The 17293-nt window shown below is 35.1% G+C and overlaps 1 protein-coding gene across 1 annotated transcript in view; it reads right to left on the bottom strand.

The window, feature by feature from the left end:
* Positions 1-17293, bottom strand: part of LOC149940631 (lachesin-like) — a 212640-nt gene that overhangs the window by 25502 nt on the left and 169845 nt on the right. Inside the window, exon 4 of the mRNA XM_090177388.1 lies at positions 15888-16043. Coding sequence (XP_090033514.1) covers positions 15888-16043 — 156 coding nt within the window. The remainder of the gene's footprint in view (positions 1-15887; positions 16044-17293) is intronic.

Raw genomic sequence — 17293 nt, 5'->3', positions numbered from 1 at the left:
TCAATACGGGAAAAGAGCTGTTTTTAGAATCATAGGAAATGGGAAACTTAATGAATAACGGCGTAGTTTTAATTCAATCGAGCCAGAATAGCCTTGTATATTATTAGGGATATAAACTATTACGAAGTTAGTTCATTATCAGGCGGACGTTATAAATAACCATTAGACGAGAAAGATATTACTTAATAATGCGATCAGAAATGCTGGAGAGATGGTATTAGTAAATATCCTATTTTAGAAAATCCCCGGCGGCCAAAATACTGGCATGGGAATTGAAATGGACCGTTTCCTAGTTTATAAATGTATAAAGTCAAAATGCTCAATATACAAACTAGAACCCATTTAGGTTACTGAGAACGTAGGAGTTTGCCTTCCAGGCCATCTGGCAGGAGCAGGTGAAAACCCGTCATTTTTTCAATCGTGTAGCACCACCTAGTATCGGTCGTAGAAGAAAACTGGAATAATTACTACCCAAAAAATCTATTTAAATGTTAGTTTAATTCGTTCAAGTTAAATAAAAGCCAACTTCATCTATTCAATTAATTTAATTAAGGAAAAATATTTAAATACGAGTTTCTGACAGATGTGCTTTGGTCCCATTCGACCAAAATCCCATTCGTTCGAAAACGATTTAACATTGAGTCCCAATCGATCGAAAATACCCCAATTGTGCGGTTTACAGCCCAATTTTGCACGTTTATATTATTTTTTATAGTACATCAAATTTCGTCGCGTTAGCCTTACTCGACGCAATTGCTACAAACTTAACCATTCACATTAAAAAATGAAATTGTTCGAATTATTGTATTCTTGATATAAATAAAAAGTTCAAAGCCTAAATATATTTATAAAAGCGCGCCACCCTAGGGAAGTGAGAGACTAACCTAACCTAACCTTACCGTTAGTACACCTGTAGCAATTTTGTTTAGGTATAACGTTTTTTGCGTACCCTACTATATCTCGGGGCAGAAGTAAAAAACAAAACAAAAGGTCCCAATGAACCGAATCCGCCTTTTGGGCTATATTTTGGAAACATATTGAATTCGGTCGAATGGGATTTCGATCGAATGGGAATATACCGACAGATGGCGTTACGGTTTCAATTTTTAATTACGTTTTTAATTATGTCCTTCATGCGCATCTCTAAACGAATCAACCCGTATTTTCTTAGCAACCTAATAAAGTTACTGATTCAAGATTGAAAACATTTTAAAACAAGTTTCCGACAGATGGCGTTACGGTTTCAATTTTAAATTATGATTTTAATTCTGTCCTTCATGCGCATCTGTAAACGAGTCAACCCGTATTTTCTCAGCAACCTAATAACGTTCCTGATTCAAGATTAATTTTTAATTAAATCGCATTAGGGAGCTCCCGAACTGTTTAAATATGGTTAAGCGCGTATGCTTAAGGCCAGCACGTTAATCCGCTTAATCCGAACGCTGAACTTTAAGGCCTTACATAATCGATTACTAGAACAAAACTGATTATTACGTCAACGCTCTAGTCACTTGAATTTGATTAATTAGGCGTCGTACGCTCTCCTTTGCCCGCGTGACGGCACCCATTCATAACTGTCAAAAGAACCACCTTTATTTTACTACGAAATGTAAATGATATTCGTAATAAAAATAACATGGCGACAAGACTAAGCCACGCCCACTTCCGTTTCCTTAATACCAACCATTTTTGTTTAACAGGCTCTCGCTTTAATTTACTAACGACAGAAATGCGGTAGGACTCGCGAAGAGGGGAATAAGGTAGAAACGAAGAACCTGGAAAAAACAGAACGTACATACAATCGAGCCGGTGGCCAGGCCTCACTTTTTATTTTATTTTTTATACTCGGGCACTCGTTGATAGGACTGGTCAGTCCGGAGTATAATAGCGAAAAAGCGTCCAAACGGTCCAAATTGAAATCAAATGGACGGCTCTCTCTAAGACTTTCTCCTAATATTGCCAGACATCGTTAGGGCCATTGAATCCGCCGGTGTAATGGATGAAACTAGATTAATTTCTCTTACGAACTACAATTTCGGCTAGCACCAGAACCTCCCATTCCATTTGGGTTCTACGTACCTTTTAAACAACCCGCAAAAATGATACCGCAACGTGAAACGACGTCCAGGGAAAAATATTAGAAAAGGTACCGAATTGCTGGTGTCATTAGATGGGTAACTACTTCTACAAATGTTGAGGTATTCCTCCTGTGAAAATTCCCTCGCCGGGTTTTTTCCAAAACATTTATGCCCTAAAACCGGCCGTTTTTTTGTGCAATGCTAGGGTAATACAACCCTATTAATGATAATATTTTAAGTTCCGAAAATTTCAATGTCATTATAGCCATAATTTTAAACTGTGAGAAATACTGTAGCTAAACTAAGCTAATGAAAATGGGCGTTCAATGAAAGCTAAACACTTTATCATTAAGACCCGAAACGTCAGTGTAATTATAGTCGAAAGCCTTAACTGGAGTTTCTATGTTTCGAGCACTCCAAAACTTTTAAGTTATTTTAAATTTAATTTTACATTTTGTTTTAAATTTAATTTTACATTTAATTTTACATTTAATTTTCAATTTAATTTTACATTTAATTTTACATTTAATTTTACATTTAATTTTACATTTAATTTTACATTTAATTTTCAATTTAATTATACATTTAATTTTACATTTTATTGGTTTAAATTTATTTTAAATTAATTTAAAATAAGTTTAAGTTAATTTTAAATAAGTTTTAGTTAATATTAAATAGGTTTTAGTTAATATTAAATAGGTTTTAGTTATTTTTAAATATTTTTAGTTAATTTTAAATAAGTTTCAGTTAATTTTAAATAAGTTTTAGTTAACTTTAAATAAGTTTTATTTAATTTTAAATAAGTTTCAGCTATTTTAAATAAGTTTTAATTATTTAAACTTATTTAAATATTTTTAATTAATTAAACTAATTTAAATATTTTTAATTATTAAAACTAATTTAAATATTTTTTAATTAAAACTCATTTTAAATGCCTTTTAATTATTTAAAATAATTTTAAATACGTTTTATTTATTCAGAGTACTTTTAAACTAGTTTTAAATTAATTAAAATTAAATAACTAACTAAAGAATTAATCTTAAATTTATTTGAAATTTACTTGAAAATTAATTTGAATTTTATTTCGAATTTCCAATCACATAGGTACCCCTGTAGCATTAGGGTGTCGGTCAAGAGTCGGGTATGGGTCTAAAAGTCGTTTTCAGGTCGACGACCGTATGCCGACTCAAATTGTTCAATTTTTTCAAACCCCAAAAACTACAAATTTCCATTTTGAGACCATATAAAGTCGGCAAGTCGACTTTAATGTACAGTCGATATGCCGACTTGATAAGGACCACACATGTATTTTTTTCATATTTTTAAAATAATTGTATTTTATTGTATAATTATACTTAATTTTTACTAATTATGATTAATTAATTTTTTGAAATTAATTTGCATAAGCGGTTACTTCCCTTGTAGCAAATTAGAGTCGGGGTAAAATGGTCGGCCGACTACAAAACGTCGACTCTTTACCGCCAATTAATAGACCTAAGAACCGACTCCGAAACGACGTCGGGCCGAAATTATATTAATGCTTATTTCCGACCCAAAACTGATCTCATTATTAGATTTTCGAATACAAATAAGTTTGAAGAAAAAATAAAAGTGAATAAAAAATTCATCATCATCAAATAGTCAGAAAATAATTAAAATATCGCCTTTTATACCGACCATAAATAGTCCCAAAAAAGGATTTATGGTTTTAGTGTCGAAAAACGTTTCGACGTTTTAGGTCGGCATTTGCTCGTCGACTATAAACCATTGAATTGGGAATAATACTGCTAGAATTAAAATTACGATTTCAGTTGCCATGGTTACGCGATACCTAATCTGATAAGACTGAACGAAATTCATCTTTATAATTAGGCGGTAGCGCCATCTATATTTTGTAAAGTTATATGGCTAAAAATAAATAATTATTACTATAAATAACAATAAATAATTATTAGCTAACTCACCGTAACTTGAGTTAAAAAGAATCGTGTTGACCGAATAAAATTATTTTTAAACAACTTCAAAGGTGTGTTTGTTACGAGAAATCATACATTTCAATTTCGCATCAGATTCGCGAAAAATTCAATTGCAATAGTTGCCACCAATAGAAACAGATGCCCCCATGGTAGAACGATAAAGTTGATAAAGTCTCCTTATTGAACGAAATTGGTCCCGCGCCAGCCAGATTTAGTTGTACCTCTATTTATTCCCAACTCAATGCTATAAACCGACTTTTCGACCGTACCCCGACTCTAAACCAAAGACTATATATAAATAGACTGGCGTGTTCAATGGCTCAACTTGCATACGATAGCAGACGTTACTAGTGGCGCCTCTAACGGCTGGTCAAAGGCTTCTCCAGTGTTTCGAAAGTGTTAACAGGTTTTTTGTATGGAGACGCGTGTCTAGTAAGCGAAGCGTATATAGTCTTTGCTCTAAACCGACTTCATGTGTTACAGGGGTTTGCGATTTACGATATTATTTCAAAATATTAATTCCTGATTTTTATTGATATTGATTAATTATACTCTAAATAGAGTAAAAAATTTAAAATGTATTAATAAATAGGCCTATTGATACGAGCACAAACGTTTTTCAAACGCTTCATAGTTTAAAAAATTCAAAAGCACGCGCCAGTTGATACTTTCGCAGCGCCATCTCCGGACTAACAGCATGTTAGAAGTTTATTGGCGAACTCGCTTGAGATGAGAGGTGTAATTGTTGACTTGTGCGCTTAATTTTCTGTTCAAAATTAATGGAAAAATCATTGAAATCTTGAGAAATACATTAAATCGAAACTAACAAAGTAAGTTTTTCAATAATATATCAATATAAATAATATCTATATCAATTAATTATAGCTTTGTGAACAATGTTTTGAATGAGCTGTTAGGCCTTGGCAATTACAAGGTCATGTGTTTTATAAATAACATATAAAATAGACTACAACCAAGAATGTATTTATTTATACTCAGGGAGAATGAATATGTTGAGATTAATTTTAGCGTTTCTCCAATTCCACCCGTTGGGGCCCCCGGTATGCTCCTCCGCTTTAATAAAATCAAATAATACTGCAATCTCATTGGTTCTTAAAAATTACGTTTTTCGACGCGATTAACGCTGCTGCGAGGACGCAAAAAATGAGACCGCCTCCTTTTTCCTCCCTCCCTCCTTAGCGTGACGGGGTTAGGGCCTCAACATGTCCGTCGATAGTCTCGTCATATTCATTCTCCCTGAGTATAAATAAATACATTCTTGCTACAACATTAAAAGATAATGATATTTGTTAAAAGTATTTGAATTGTAATTGTTTTTACGTATTAATATCTAGAAGCTTAATTAAAATGTTTCTTTTCTATATCACTACTATATTAATTCTATGTACTTCACCAAAAGATTTTCAGTCTTGTATATTGTTTGGATTAGTTCTATTTATATAAATAGCTCATTTTTGTTTACAAAATAATTGAAAATTATTATCGATTCAATCTCAGCTAAATTACTGTTAAGGCATCAAATTGGTATTAAATGGAAGTTCCGAAGTGCGATTTAATTTGACGTCGGCACAACGTCGTTTCACAGTCGAAATTGTATGTATATGAAGTTAGCCCAACGTCGTTTCCGAGTCGGAAATATGCCTTTGTGAAGTCGGCCCATAGTCATTTCTGAGTCGGCCCATAGTCATTTCTGAGTCGGCCCATAGTCATTTCTGAGTCGGCCCATAGTCATTTCTGAGTCGGCTCATAGTCATTTCTGAGTCGGCCCATAGTCATTTCTGAGTAGGCCCATAGTCATTTCTGAGTCGGCCCATAGTCATTTCTGAGTCGGCCCATAGTCATTTCTGAGTCGGCCCATAGTCATTTCTGAGTCGACCCATAATCATTTCTGAGTCGGCCCATAATCATTTCTGAGTCGGCCCATAGTCCTTTCTAAGTCGGCCGATAGTCATTTCTGAGTCGGCCCATAGTCATTTCTGAGTCGGCCCATAGTCATTTCTGAGTCGGCCCATAGTCATTTTGAGTCGGCCCATAGTCATTTCTGAGTCGGCCCATAGTCCTTTCTGAGTCGGCCCATAGTCATTTCTGAGTCGGCCCATAGTCATTTCTGAGTCGGCCCATAGTCCTTTCTAAGTCGGCCGATAGTCATTTCTGAGTCGGCCCATAGTCATTTCTGAGTCGGCTCATAGTCATTTCTGAGTCGGCTCATAGTCATTTCTGAGTCGACCCATAGTCATTTCTGAGTCGGCCCATAGTCATTTCTGAGTCGGCCCATAGTCATTTCTGAGTCGGCCCATAGTCATTTCTGAGTCGGCCCATAGTCCTTTCTGAGTCGGCCCATAGTCATTTCTGAGTCGGTCCATAGTCCTTTCTGAGTCGGTCCATAGTCCTTTCTGAGTCGGTCCATAGTCCTTTCTGAGTCGGTCCATAGTCCTTTCTGAGTAGGACATACATCGGAAGTGAGTCGAATTTTTTTGTCGATCGACGGTCGGCCGACTACTTTTCTACTAGGACATTTCGACCTTTCAGAGTGGGGTGGCCCTACAGTAGGCCGACCTTTCTGTTTTAAGACACTAGCCGACGTCGGCCCGACTCTAAAATGCTACAGGGGTAAGTTTTCCAAAACGGCTACCCTAAAAAAACTTCATATAAAGAAAACAAACCTCTTAAACCCAATAAAAAAAAACTGGTAAAAACAGAGCAATCAAGAGGGAAGCGTTACTTCAGCCGGGTGTCAGCTTAATTCGAAGGAGAAAATCTAAGGCTGAGACGAGGTGAAGGTAGAAAACGGAAAATGATTGCTTGCCAAATTTAATTTTAGATTCTATTGAGTTTAGAATCTGCCGAGAAAGGAAAGGCAACATTTTCCTTTCTTAAAACCTCGCTTAAAACATAAGTCTTTGAATAACCAAAAAAAAACCCTCCGATATTTTGAGGTACCGCGGGGGAGAGGGTGGGGACGGTTACGAGGGAAAAAAAATCTTTAATTTCGCCGCCAAAGTCAGGGATTTTTTTCTGACTTTCTTTGGCGTTGATTCAGCCGTCGAAAAGGACAGAACCAAGGAAGAGCAAGGGGGCTTAAGGAGCTGAGGGGAGGAAGGGAGCTAATCAGCCATAGCTAGTAATGACGCGTTAGGGGATTATCCGCAATCCTCTTGGGGAATTATTCCTCCTTTAAGCAGATTAAGGCCAGGGTCGCCCTCTCATTATAACGCGACCGAAATCATTATTAAGAAAAGCCCCCTTCATTCCCCCCCGTTCACACCCCCTTTTGCCCCTTGCCTTAACCCCGTCACTTACCCCCACCCCCATCTCCAAACGTCCCTTCTTGGATCAGAGAAACAGGAATAACTTATTAAGGTTACTGAGAACGTATCAGTCTATCTACTAGACCCGCTAACACGATCTACTACCTAAGCTCCTCCCTAAAATCTCCATTTTTCCCAACTGTTTTTCCCATCTAGTATCGCTCGTAAGTCTGTTTCCTTTCATATTTCGAGAAAATGTTAATAAATTATTAAGGGAAAGTACTTTTTAACTCTTGATTTATTTCTTACAACTTCAAATTAATTATTTCATTAATTTAATTAGTCATCAATTATTTGAAATTTATAAATCAGTTATGGAAAAAGTCGAATTAACTGTTACTATTTAATTAATAATAGGAAAATAAATAAATGGGCACCCTCTTACGTCCTCAGAAGACTAAATAGGTTCTTGATAACAACTGTCGTAATGGAGGGAGGGGGGGGGGCAATATCATCAGTCCTTACGGAGGACAGCGGGTCGGTCTTAGATCTCGGAACCGCGATGATGTCCAACCGGAATATAGTGAGGATAAATCCCGCTAAGCCTTCGTAATGGCGGCGCTACTGGCCTAACCTGACACATTAGGCTCTGTAGACAACGTAATGAAGGTTTGGATAGAGCATCTATGTGAGTTTGGACGAAACCCCGAACGAGACGTCAGTGTATAAACGCTTGGAAATTGGCAATGACATATGTAACTTCGGAGCCGGGTCTAGCAGACGACGCTTTTTACGTTACTACAAGTTTATATTATTTTGACATATTATGAGGGGTAATTATTAACATTTGTCGTTTTCTAACGTATACCACAAAATGAAGTGAGCACAAAATAAAAGGTTTTTCTGAGCTTGATAATCTGACAGATAAGAATGAAATAATGAGATGATCTATATTTTGGCTTAATGAACTGACTGATAAACGGCCTAGTGTCTATAGAAGAAAGTTTTTCGTGTGTATGCCTAATGAACTAAGAAACTCGCTCTGTTGGCTAAGATCAAAGTGTAGTATCTTGTATATAGCGGATATATCTAATTATTAAATTAATTCAATTAATTAAAGTTGTTTTGCCGACCGTAACCATCGAAAACCACAGTCAGGGTACCATGAGATAGTATACCAAATGTGGTCGACCTAAGTTGAAAACTGTAGATTTCTATAGCGGACAAACATACATACATACATACATACATATATATATAATGTATATATATATATATACAGAATAAAACATTCACCTTTAAATATGAGATATATACAAACACTCATCTTTATATATTAGAGAAGAAGATAAGCCTTTCTATAAAGTCATTACACTTGTTTTAATGAATCGCTTTCGTCACGAGATACTTGTGTAGAAGTTCAGTTCAGTTTTGAAGGTTAGATCTTTATAAAAAGGGCGACTCGTCGAATTTTAATTCATGTCTTGTTCGACTTGTTAAAATGTTCCACGCGCTCTTTAATATTTTAGCGTAAAAGGCTCGCGCATTTTATTCAATTCGGGGAGCACGCGCGAAATCGCTCGAGCCCGTTTTCGGCTTTCCGTTGCTATGCAACGCGTTTTGAAATTTTTAATGTTTAGGCTTAGTTTCTCTTTTCGATATAACAGTCGCCAGCCAGATTTCCCGCACGGTACTGATGAGTTCCAAATAGAACGAAACCGGTCTACCGTTGGAATTTCTGGCTATTTTATTTAGTTTTTTATGTAGTTTATTACTCGAAGATCTATTTGATCCGAGATTCGCTCGAAGACCTATCGGTACGAGTTATTAGTAAGTTTTTTAATTTCTTCAAATTTGTTTAGGATTTAGATATATTATCTCTTTTAATTATGGACTAATCTACTTTTTCGCGTATTTTATCATCCGATAAAATATCAAGACGAGCGTGGAACGTTTTAAAAAGACATAAGTAGAGTTTATGCTAGCTAGGAGCAACAAACACAAGGAGAACGCAGCTAGCCTTTAAACACGCTAACGAAGAGTTGTGTACGAATTTCATTGGACGAGCGTCACGAGCCTTTTCGCTGAACGTTTTACGGGCGGGGGGGAAGACAATTTCCGAATTTTCCCCTTCCGACGGCAGCAGGCGCTAAAGCGTCTAGCCAATGAAAAACGTACACAAGAAAATCCACGGCTTTTTGACGGGTTGCGTTCTCCTTGTGTGGGTTGTTGTGTTTGTTGCTCCTAGCTTCCAGGGGTTAGTAGATGCTAGCGTCTTATAATGTAATGAGGATGTTTAGAGGTTTCATTTGTATTGATAGACTAGCAGATAAGCGAAAATAATTATATGCTCTAGTTCTCCTTAGATTTAAACATTTAAATACTACATTTATATTTTTAGCTCAATTTAATTTCTAAATAACAATCACTTTAAAATATTTCTAAAAATCTTTATCGCAGACAGTGATTAGCTGACAGATAAGCGAATAGAGAAATATGTTACTATTATCCCTTAATATTAAATACTCAACATTAAAATACGATATTTCTTTATAATTTATATTTTTTATTCAATTTAAATTCTAAAGGAAAATCAAGATAAAAAATTGTTAAACTCCTTTGGGATAAAACCTCTATTTTAGTGTATTCTTTTTGTTCAAGAACACAAATATTCCATTTACTGTATAAACACTATTGAAATTGAACGAAAAGTAATTTCTCAAAAAAGGCGATATTATAAAAAATAAAAATAAAGCAAGACGCATGACGGGGAAAAAACCACTACGATATATAGCGGAAAGTGAAAAAAAAAGATTACGGTTTTCAATAATGGATTAAAGGTACGCGAAGGAAATGATGCAATATGTAACAGGATATTCTGGGGACTGTATATATACAATTTAATGGGCCAATAAAACTCTGGAAGGTATCAATTTCGTCATGCGTAAAGGTATTACAACAAATTAATTGAAATGATAATGTTGATATCATATAATTATTAATGGGCATTGGTAAAAGTATATAAATTGCTTAAATATATGAATAAAACATGGTGTAATTTCAATTAGCATTTTCAGTTTACAGAGCCGCGTAGCGTTCAACGCTAGAATATTCGTTTTCTAAGCAGACGATATGTTTTGAAACAAGTCAGCCAGGCCGAAATATTAGTTCCACATCGATGAAGTGAAATTAATTTTTCTCTAAGCATTGGCGCGTGTCAAAAGGGTTAAGCATAGCGTCATACCTAAGCTTCTTTAACTGTATTAAAAGTTTGAGTCCCGTGGGGTGGCGGAGTGGTTAGCACTTTCGCCTCGCAGCAAGCGGAGCCGGGTTCGATCCCAGCTTGTGGCACTGGGTGAAAACTCGGAACAACTCCTTCTGCGTTGAGTTTGCAAGTTCTCTCCCCACTGGTTTAAGAGGTTTTCCCCCGAGTTCTTCGGGTTCTCCTTCCATAAAACTTGTCTAGGTTAACGGTAATAGTTAGTGTAGGGAGCTGTTGGCTCGATCTCGTCGCATGCAGGGCTTGCCACCACCCTCCTACGCATTGTAACCCGGCCACCTGAATTAAGGGCTTCAAAAGTCACATGATGACTTAGGCCTAAGGTGGTGCCTTGGGTATTAGCCTAGCTGATTATTATTATCTCAAATCCAATCCAAACTACGAAGAAAATTCGTGTAGGATCTATAAGCCTTGGCGCGTGTTAAAAGGGTTAAGCATAGCGTTAGACTTCAGCTTCTTTATCTGTATTCTAAGTTTGGGTCCCGTATCTCAAATCCAATAGAAACTAATCTATTAATAATAACGCGTTATCCTGGAGATTTTTGGGAACTTTCGTACTCTGCGTAAAACAACGCTCAAAATCGGAAAAGGGGGCTGTTGCGCCCCCTGTTTACCTGACAGAGCTGAAACGTGCACACAGTGCAGAGGTAAAGCAGTAATAATATAGATGAAAAAGAATCGACATTTAAAAGTCAACCGTATCCAAAATTATAAGACTGCGTATTTTTTTTTAAAGTGTTTATGGGGGTCGGATAGAAGGGGCTGGCAAATCGCCGCTAACTACTTTTAACCAGCGGAACTTGGTTGTGTAGATAGTGGCAACCCTATTAAGTATTCTTAGAAAAAACGGCCTTTTATGTCACCCCGTTAAAAAGATATGGAAGGTGTTGCAAATGTGGACGCCAACAACAACAACGACGACGACACTTCACAACATTCTAACGAAAACAAATTTCTGACTTCCATAAAGTTACACTACTCTCCCAATGGAATTCAAAAAAAGTTATTTTAGCTTGCGCAACTTGTCACTTTTTCAAGTCGTATTTTGTCAGTGAAAAAGACGTCTATTTTTTCGCGCCAACGCTATTTGTACGTTTTAGGTGGCGCTCTACAATTTTATCATTAACAATTTTCTTACAGCACCTAGCGGTTAAAATTTAAATTTTCAAAAAACGTGAAAATATCTTTCGATTTAGATGAAATTTTGGTAGAAAGTGTCCCCCGGAACGTATAATGTACAGTACAAATTTCAACTAACTAGAAAGCATAAAAAAAATCACTTTTTCGAGCAAAAAAAAACATCCTGTATATCATGTAGAACTAAAAAACTGAAGAGTGTTAGCAGACGAAAAAGATAGTTATAGAACATTTTAATTTTAACTCTTTCAATTATTTCAAAGGTATTTTAGCCGACAAATATTGAGCGTCGAAATGAATAAACCGATTTTAATATTGAAATAATAATTTAAAATTAACAAGGTCTTTATGTACTCAATGCGTTTATACTTGGGAAGCTTTACTCGAAGCTACTACATGACTATTTATAGAAAATGGGGAGCATTGCTCTTTCAGAAGCGCTTTCATTCCAGGTAATAAATAATTCAGAAGCAACGGACTGGATTGGAAACAAATTAATTTTTATAACACTTTTAGCGGTGTTCCATTACCCGCGGTTATTTCAACAGAAACTACAAATAAAACAGAGTCCCTTCCAGCTCTTCAAATCAAATAATTTCTATGGATCTACGGAATTTATCACCACATATTTTCCAATCAAAAGAAAAAGATTTTGGCACTCTACAAAAGCTCAATCCGTTAACTTTTCGATTCGCTTTTGAGTCCGCCGCATCATAGATGGCGCAGGATATATCTTCTGATAAATAGACCGAATTTCTCACTTTTGGTTTAGGTTGACACCATGCATTCCCGAAATTAGAGTGGCCCTTGGGTATGGAGGGAGAGTACGTAGTAGGCTTTTCGCTTGGCTAAGTCACTTTATGTTCTAGGAATATGGATTCTTCTATCTAGTAAGGCTGTAGAATTGGTATGTTCCAATTTTACCTTCTCCCAAATTTATCAGTTATCCCAAAAACATGGTATCCCATTTGTCCCAATTCCATTTCTCCGAACCGGAGTTCATTTAACCCAAAAATATGTATTCCCATTTTTCCCAACGATCAAGTTTCCCAAAAAAATTGATTCCCATTTCTCCCAACGATCAATATTCCCAAAAAATATGGATTCCCCTTTCTCCCAATCATTATTTGGAATCGGTAAATAAAGTAAGTTTACCGTTTTGTGAATATGTGAATTGACTTGGCGTTAGGTTAGGTTAGGTTAGGTTAGGTTAGGTTAGGTTAGATTAGGTTAGGATCCAAAACCCCAGAAGAATTCCTCGAACGATAAAATGGGGATTCGATGTAAAATGAAATGGGCAAAATTTGATGTACTTGCATATTAAAATAAAACTTAGATTAATGTTTATACCAAGTGTAATTTTGGGACAAATGGGATTTGGGATAACTATTTTGGGACAAATGGGATTTGGGATAACTATTTAGGGACAAATGGATTTGGGATAACTATTTTGGGACAAATGGGATTGGGACAAATAGGATTGGGAGAAATGGGCTTGGGAGAAATGGGAATTGGGAGAAATGGGATTGGGAGAAATTGGAATTGGGAGAACTATTTTGGGCGAAATGGGGGTAAACCGTAGAATTACATTAACATTAAATTAAGAATTAAATTAACATTAAATTAAGAATTACATTAACATTAAATTAAGAATTACATTAACATTAAATTAAGAATTACATTAACATTAAATTAAGAATTACATTAACATTAAATTAAGAATTACATTAATATTAAATTAAGAATTACATTAACATTAAATTAAGAATTACATTAACATTAAATTAAGAATTACATTAACATTAAATTAAGAATTACATTAACATTAAATTGAGAATTGCATTAATATTAAATTAAGAATGACATAAATATTAAATTAAAATTGAGAAGTAAACTAATATTAAATTTAAATTAAGAAGTAAACTAATATTAAATTTAAATTAAAAAGTAAACTAATATTAAATTTAAATTAAGAAGTAAACTAATATTAAATTAAAATTAAGAAGTAAACTGATATTAAATTAAGAATTACATTAACATTGAATTAAGAATAACATTAACATTAAATTAAGAATTACATTAACATTAAATTAAGAATTGCATTAATATTAAATTAAAATTAAGAAGTAAACTAATATTAAATTAAAATTAAGAAGTAAACTGATATTAAATTAAAATTAAACAAGTAAACTGATATTAAATTAAAATTAAGAAGTAAACTGATATTAAATTAAAATTAAACAAGTAAACTAATATTAAATTAAAATTAAGAAGTAAACTAATATTAAATTAAAATTAAACAAGTAAACTGATATTAAATTAAAATTAAGAAGTAAACTGATATTAAATTAAAATTAAACAAGTAAACTAATATTAAATTAAAATAAGAAGCCACTGTCGTTCCGCAAATATAGATGGCGGCTTAAGCGCCGAACTATATATATATATATACACTTCAAATATTGATATTTTTTTCCGTTTTCAACGCCGCCAAAAAAAGTGGGTCACTGGCTTCTATAAATGTAAACACAGCCCAACACGGGGGAGAGTAGAAATTCAGGTCGAGTTTCGTGCAGGTAGATAACATTAGCATAATTATAGCAACGGCCGAATCCGTTGGGAAAAGCTCAACGAGATAAACTATTGTCAGTTTTCGCGGGATTTGTCATTTATGCTAAACCAAGTGGAAGAGTGCCCGCTTTTGTTTCAGAGCCAGACTGTCCCGACTCACGCGAAACAGTTACTAAAAAAATATATATCTAAAAATGAAGCCATTTTCCCTCGGTAATTGCGTTTTAATTCGTACGCTTTGGATTGCACGAGGTTACTAGCAATCGAAATCATACCGAAGATTACAAAATTCTTTTTAGCGGATCAATATTTGTAACAGCTAAAACGTAAATCAATAACAAAAATTTTAATAGAATTTTTAATGCGATTCTATATGGACGTAAGCTTCCCGAATCCAAATTATAACGTCAATTTCTGTCACGTGATTTCATGAACACGCGCACGCAACGTTAACGAAAATTTCTTGTCTCTGGTTACGAGTCCCTGTAGAGTGTTTAGTGATCTGTGACTATATTCCCGAAATTAAGGGAGTTATCCTACAGCTCGTAGGATAAAAAGCAGTGTAATGCAAAGTGTACTATCAAGTGCGTGTTTAGGTTACTGAGAGCTTCCAAACCCGATAACCTGATTTACTCCTCTCTCAAATGGAAAATGTCCAATTTCCTAATTGAAAAGCGCCATCTAGTATAAATCGTAGAAACGATTTCAAATGTTTCTATAAACCCGTAGTTACGGCAAACTTTGATGTTTTTAAAAAAAATTATAGCAACTTCAATAAAAGCTAAATTTAAAGATTCAATTAAAATAATTAATCATAAAAAAACAATTCGTTTTTAGAATCTCAAATATTGTGCCAAAATAAAAATATTTTAAAATTAGTCCCCGACAGGAATCCATATCTCTACTTGGAATGCTTATCCCGGCAGATTTTGGTCTCGATGTGGCTGACGGTTTTTTTGACGTCACTATGTTAACTTAACAAACAACAACGTGAGAGGGGAGCGCGTGCAATGGGGATTTTTTCTCTCGTAGGCGTGGCCAAAGCCGCCAGAGTGATCTAATCATACGCGATACGGCAGGTTAAGCATTCGAAGCATTCCCAGTAGAGGTATGGATTCCTGTCCCCGACTGATGTCGTCACGGTTTCAATTTCAAACTCGATATTCAGTTTAACCAGAAGTAAATGAACCGCAGTTATCAGACTGCTATACTCCCCATGTTGGAGACGTTTTCCTTAGGAAATTACATTTTGACCTCGAATTTGAAATTTTGCGCGCTCCTAGGCCGAAAAAAAAAAACGTTTTTGTTTTTATGAAACCATTTTTATACATAGAAATAGCTTTACCCACAATTCCCAAGTGCAATTTATCGCGTCAAAAGACCGGGATGGAAATTAGTTTTATTTGCCTCGATTTTCTCATCATTTTCATAAGGAAAACGCCCTCCGATTCTGAAAGCTATTTCAATAACTTCGGTTCATTTACTTCTGGTTTAACCTAACGGGTAGGTTCTCAGTAGCCTTAATATTTAATCTTAACATTTATTTATTATATTATATTATATATTAAACACTTACTCTCTTCTTTGCCGACCGAAAACAGTTGACTGTCCTCCCTAGTCCAGAGTATTTTGGGTTGTGGATTTCCCGTGGCTCGACAGGCCAACGTGACGTTGGAATTCTCAGTGACACTGATATTCCTGAAAGCCAACTCCTCCACGAAAGACGGAGGCTCTTCGAAGAGAAAAAAAATACACAAAAAATTAATTACGTATATCATAGCAGATCCCACTCCTTTTTAAAACCCCTGGGAAAATGTTCTGACATATTAACTTTTAAATATTCATATTTTTTAAAGAAAATAAGAGAAAAAAATGACTAGCTGGCTATATACTAAACAAAATATATCGTGGTAAATATTACAAAGTAGATTTTCTTCACGTTTTCTCCCCTCCCTTGATAATAGCGGCTTCGTACGAGAGATGGACCTGACTACCAAAAAGAAAATTGCTAGGAAGAGTTAAGAGAAAACTAGGCTTAACTCCGGGATAATAAAATATGGTGAGAAACTTTTCCCGCCGGTACAATGGAAACGTTGTTAGAATTTGTAACTTGATTCTTATTAACCCAATTAATTACGGCGCTAACTTTTCACGCATACCAATTCTACCGCTCTTAATTTCTCGTTTGCATATTTTCTTTACATATATAACGTCTTTAAAGAAATATTATATTATCATACTAATTATTAAGTTCGAAAGTTATCAGAGAAATATATGAACATTTTATTCGATGTAGAATGTTATTGGAGAATTGCGAAATGGTTCTAATGCTTAGGTGAAACCGTAACTATATGATTATGTTGAATTAGGAAATATTTAGGTTAACAGGGAAATATAGCCTCTGTATTCCTGATGTCTGAAAAATATTATCCAGCTCCGCCTACATAGAGAGAGATAACCTATGATCCTATCGGAATGGTGAAATATTACACGAGGAAAGTTGGGTGGAGCGTCCACATATTCTCTGTTAACCCCAATAAATTCTTGGTATGATAGATAGCTATTAATACATTATAACGCCTATGTGTGTCGAGGTTCGTGAAAAGGTCGTCATGCTAGAAAATAAGCTTCACTGGCGAGAAAAATACCCACACTTACAAATAGCATCGGAGGAAATCAATGAACTTTAAATAAACGTGATTTTGTACACGAATAGACGCTTAAATAAAACCTGATCAGCGATTTGCCTAGAAGTTGTAATACGGAGAGCCAGGACATACTTGTAAAAGCGTTATTTTTAAAGCGCGCGCTGATTAATAGTTCAATATAGAAGAGCCCTTTCAATTTCACACGCGCCTCCTGAAAGAAAAGATACGCCTACGGGTGCTTCAATAAATGCCGCTCTCTTTTTCTATCCCCCCTACGCGCATGCGCGAGTCACTGAATGTTTATGTTAGTTTTATATGTAAGGCTAAAACATAG

This window comes from Leiobunum rupestre, chromosome 6 (assembly GCF_980474605.1).
Source record: "Leiobunum rupestre chromosome 6, qqLeiRupe1.1.hap1, whole genome shotgun sequence".
NCBI lineage: Eukaryota > Metazoa > Arthropoda > Arachnida > Opiliones > Sclerosomatidae > Leiobunum > Leiobunum rupestre.
The sequence above is the reverse complement of the archived record's forward strand: the minus strand, read 5'-3'. Positions and strand labels throughout refer to the sequence as shown.